Here is a 2,820-nt window from a genome sequence, read left to right as displayed (position 1 = left end):
TTAATAAATTAGATATTTAATTAGGAATTAATCTTAGGAAGTCTAAAAGTCATTTAACATTTTAATTAAACTTATACAATCAAATATTTAAATATTTTATAACAATTTAATTAATAGAAGGGGTAAAACCGTAATTCAACTTTCAACTTTTTTTGTTCATGCTTATAGTAATATATGATGATTAAGCTTTTTGCTGATTTTCAGCATATTTGATCTAATTGTCTCTTAATAGCCATATACAGGGACAACATCTTTTTTGTCACTGTTACCAAAACACCAAACATCAAACGCATTGTTGGGGAAATCTTTGAGAAGAAAGGCTACAGGGTCCCAGAGTTCGCTACTAAGCATGATGCAATCTGCCAACTCAATAACTTCCTTGGGAGAATTACTCCTCAACCAATATTACTGGTGCTGGATGATGTTTGGTCTGAATCAGAGTTCATCGATCATCTTAAATTACAGATACCTGATTTTAAGATTTTGGTCACTTCGAGATTTGTGTTCCCAAGATTTGATACATATAAATTAAAGGGTTTGAGCGAGGAAGATGCAAAGCATCTCTTCTGCACTTCAGCTTTTAAAGATGGCATCCCTGATGTGCGACTTGATCTTGTTGATAAGGTAAAAGGCTATCTTTTACAAAGATCTTTTGACTAATTATTTAGTTATGAATACATGTGAAATGAACATGTAAAACGCTATTGTGCAAGTGCTTGCAACGTTAGAGAGTGAAAATGCATCTTTACTAAATAATACAGTTCTCGAATTCATATAACTTCATAAATTTCTCTGCTTTATGGATCTAAATGATGGCATGCAATGGCAGGTGGTGAGAAGTTGTGGCGGTTTTCCACTGGCTCTTAGAGTTGTAGGCCGTTCATTGTGTGGCCAGTCTGAGGTGACATGGTTTAACAGAGTAATGATGCAGTCAAAAAGGCAAATTCTCTTCCCTACTGAGAATTATCTGCTTCGTTCTTTGCAAGCCAGCATTGATGCCTTGGATGAAAAAGCTCTTTACAGCAGAGAAACAACTACATTAAGAGACTGCTACCTTGATTTAGGATCATTTCCTGAAGATCATTTCCAAAATCTTTCTCACCAATCTATGCCTTAATATCTAGAAGACGACCTACTGCTACACTTCACCAAGACTTTCCCCAAAATAATCCATTTTGCAGTGTTACGTAGCAATGGCAGCAGCTCTCTTGGGAGGAGCTGCTTTGGGTCCAGTCTTCGACCAACTCCTCAAAGCAGTTGTTAATGTTGGCATAAACAACGCCATTTTCCGCTCAAAATTCCTCAGCTTGAAGCAGACATTAACATCAAACCAGTATTCGATGACATTGAGAGGCTAAGCAAAGCCCTAGACGGCCGAAATGAAGAAATAGACATGTTTAAGAAGCAGTTGATGAAAGGTGAAGACCTAGTCCTCAAGTGTTCCAAGATTAAAAGCTACGACCCTTTGAAGTGGAATTACTCCAGAAAACTAACGAAGTTGGAAAATTCACTAATGAAGGTCTGCCAGATAGACGGTATATTTCAGCTGCTTAGGGATAGTAAATCGACTCGGGTTAATGTTATTGAAAATCGCAACATATTGGAGGAGATCCACTCGATGTTGAGGAATGTTTCATTGACGAGATCCGGGAGTAGTATTGTATTTACAAATTCTAGTGGTTCTTCAGGGTGGATGAATGGTTCTAGTCTTGGGTTTTCAGGATTGTCTAATATGCCTCAAGTTTCTGATTCTATGGTTGGATTTGAAGTCCCACTTCATGAATTGAAACAGAAATTGAAGCTGCTTCAGGAGAAAGATCAAGTCCTGGTTCTTTCTGCTCCTCCAATAATTTCTTGTACCAACACACCTCATGGTACAACCTTACGATAAAAGCTGTCTTAAAACTTTCGATGTCACTTGACCATTATAGGGGAAACGCACTTTACTACTAAGGAAATATAAAATCAACCAGAAGGATTAGTTAGAACTATACAGAGGAAATTTGTGCTAACAAACATAGTCATACACAAGCCCTAATACTATAAGCATCTTAACTTACAAAAACCAGAAAGAGCACATGATTTGTTTGACACAAATGCATATAAGGAAAGTACAAGAATTACAACATAACAAAACTGTATGACATTATAAAAAGATTATGAACTCAAGTATGGAAACTCCATTACTTTTTCAGCCAATTCCTCCTATGGTGATAGAAGAAATAATTCATGGGCAGATTAAAAGCCCCTTCCAGGATAAGAACTTGACTAATTACAAACATTGTAAATACCCCCATGTTCTTGTTACTGAGCATTCAACAATCTCCTAAGCTTTGCACATCAACAAGTCCACAAATGTTCTCGTAAGATTGCAGATACAACTTCCTTTTCACAAGCATGGCATGCACTCACATTGCATATATGATCTCCCCGCTGCTATCAATATCAAGATCAGGCTCTGAATCCAAGTCATCCATGTCATCGTCCATCATTTCCAAGTTATACAAGCCAATTGGTGGTACTGTTGCCTCTGAGATTATTTGCATGATCGTATCAATGCTCTGCATTGGTTGATCGGGTTCTTCAAACTGGTCACTAATCATCTTATCGTCTATTAAGTCCGCTGGAAGATTTTTCAAAACCATACATGATTTCTGATATCAGGCATTGCGATCCTCTGTGCCATGTGCAAAGGAAGATGACTTAAGCATAAGTGACAACTACAATCTATATTATCTTCAAGACTACTATGTAGCATCCTTTTTGCAATATCTCAAAATGTTTTTCACACCTAAAGAAACTATAAAATTCTGGCTATTG

The 2,820-nt window shown here is 36.9% G+C and overlaps 2 protein-coding genes across 2 annotated transcripts in view; both read left to right on the top strand.

The window, feature by feature from the left end:
* The window catches only part of LOC107059605 (protein DA1-related 5-like), a 26,291-nt gene extending 25,976 nt beyond the window's left edge, over window positions 1-315 (top strand). The window contains exon 2 of the mRNA XM_015306306.1: window positions 233-315. The gene's annotated coding sequence lies outside the window, so the exon portion shown is untranslated. The remainder of the gene's footprint in view (window positions 1-232) is intronic.
* LOC102594264 (protein DA1-related 5-like) overlaps window positions 1-2,238 on the top strand; it is a 4,471-nt gene extending 2,233 nt beyond the window's left edge. The window contains exon 2 of the mRNA XM_006338165.2: window positions 1,325-2,238. Within this exon, the coding sequence (XP_006338227.1) occupies window positions 1,325-1,891 (567 nt within the window). The 3' untranslated portion in view covers window positions 1,892-2,238. The remainder of the gene's footprint in view (window positions 1-1,324) is intronic.
* The last annotated feature ends 582 nt before the right edge of the window (window positions 2,239-2,820 follow it).

The sequence above is a fragment of the Solanum tuberosum genome, unplaced genomic scaffold (genome assembly GCF_000226075.1).
Source record: "Solanum tuberosum cultivar DM 1-3 516 R44 unplaced genomic scaffold, SolTub_3.0 scf00004, whole genome shotgun sequence".
Lineage (NCBI taxonomy): Eukaryota > Viridiplantae > Streptophyta > Magnoliopsida > Solanales > Solanaceae > Solanum > Solanum tuberosum.
The sequence above is the reverse complement of the archived record's forward strand: the minus strand, read 5'-3'. Positions and strand labels throughout refer to the sequence as shown.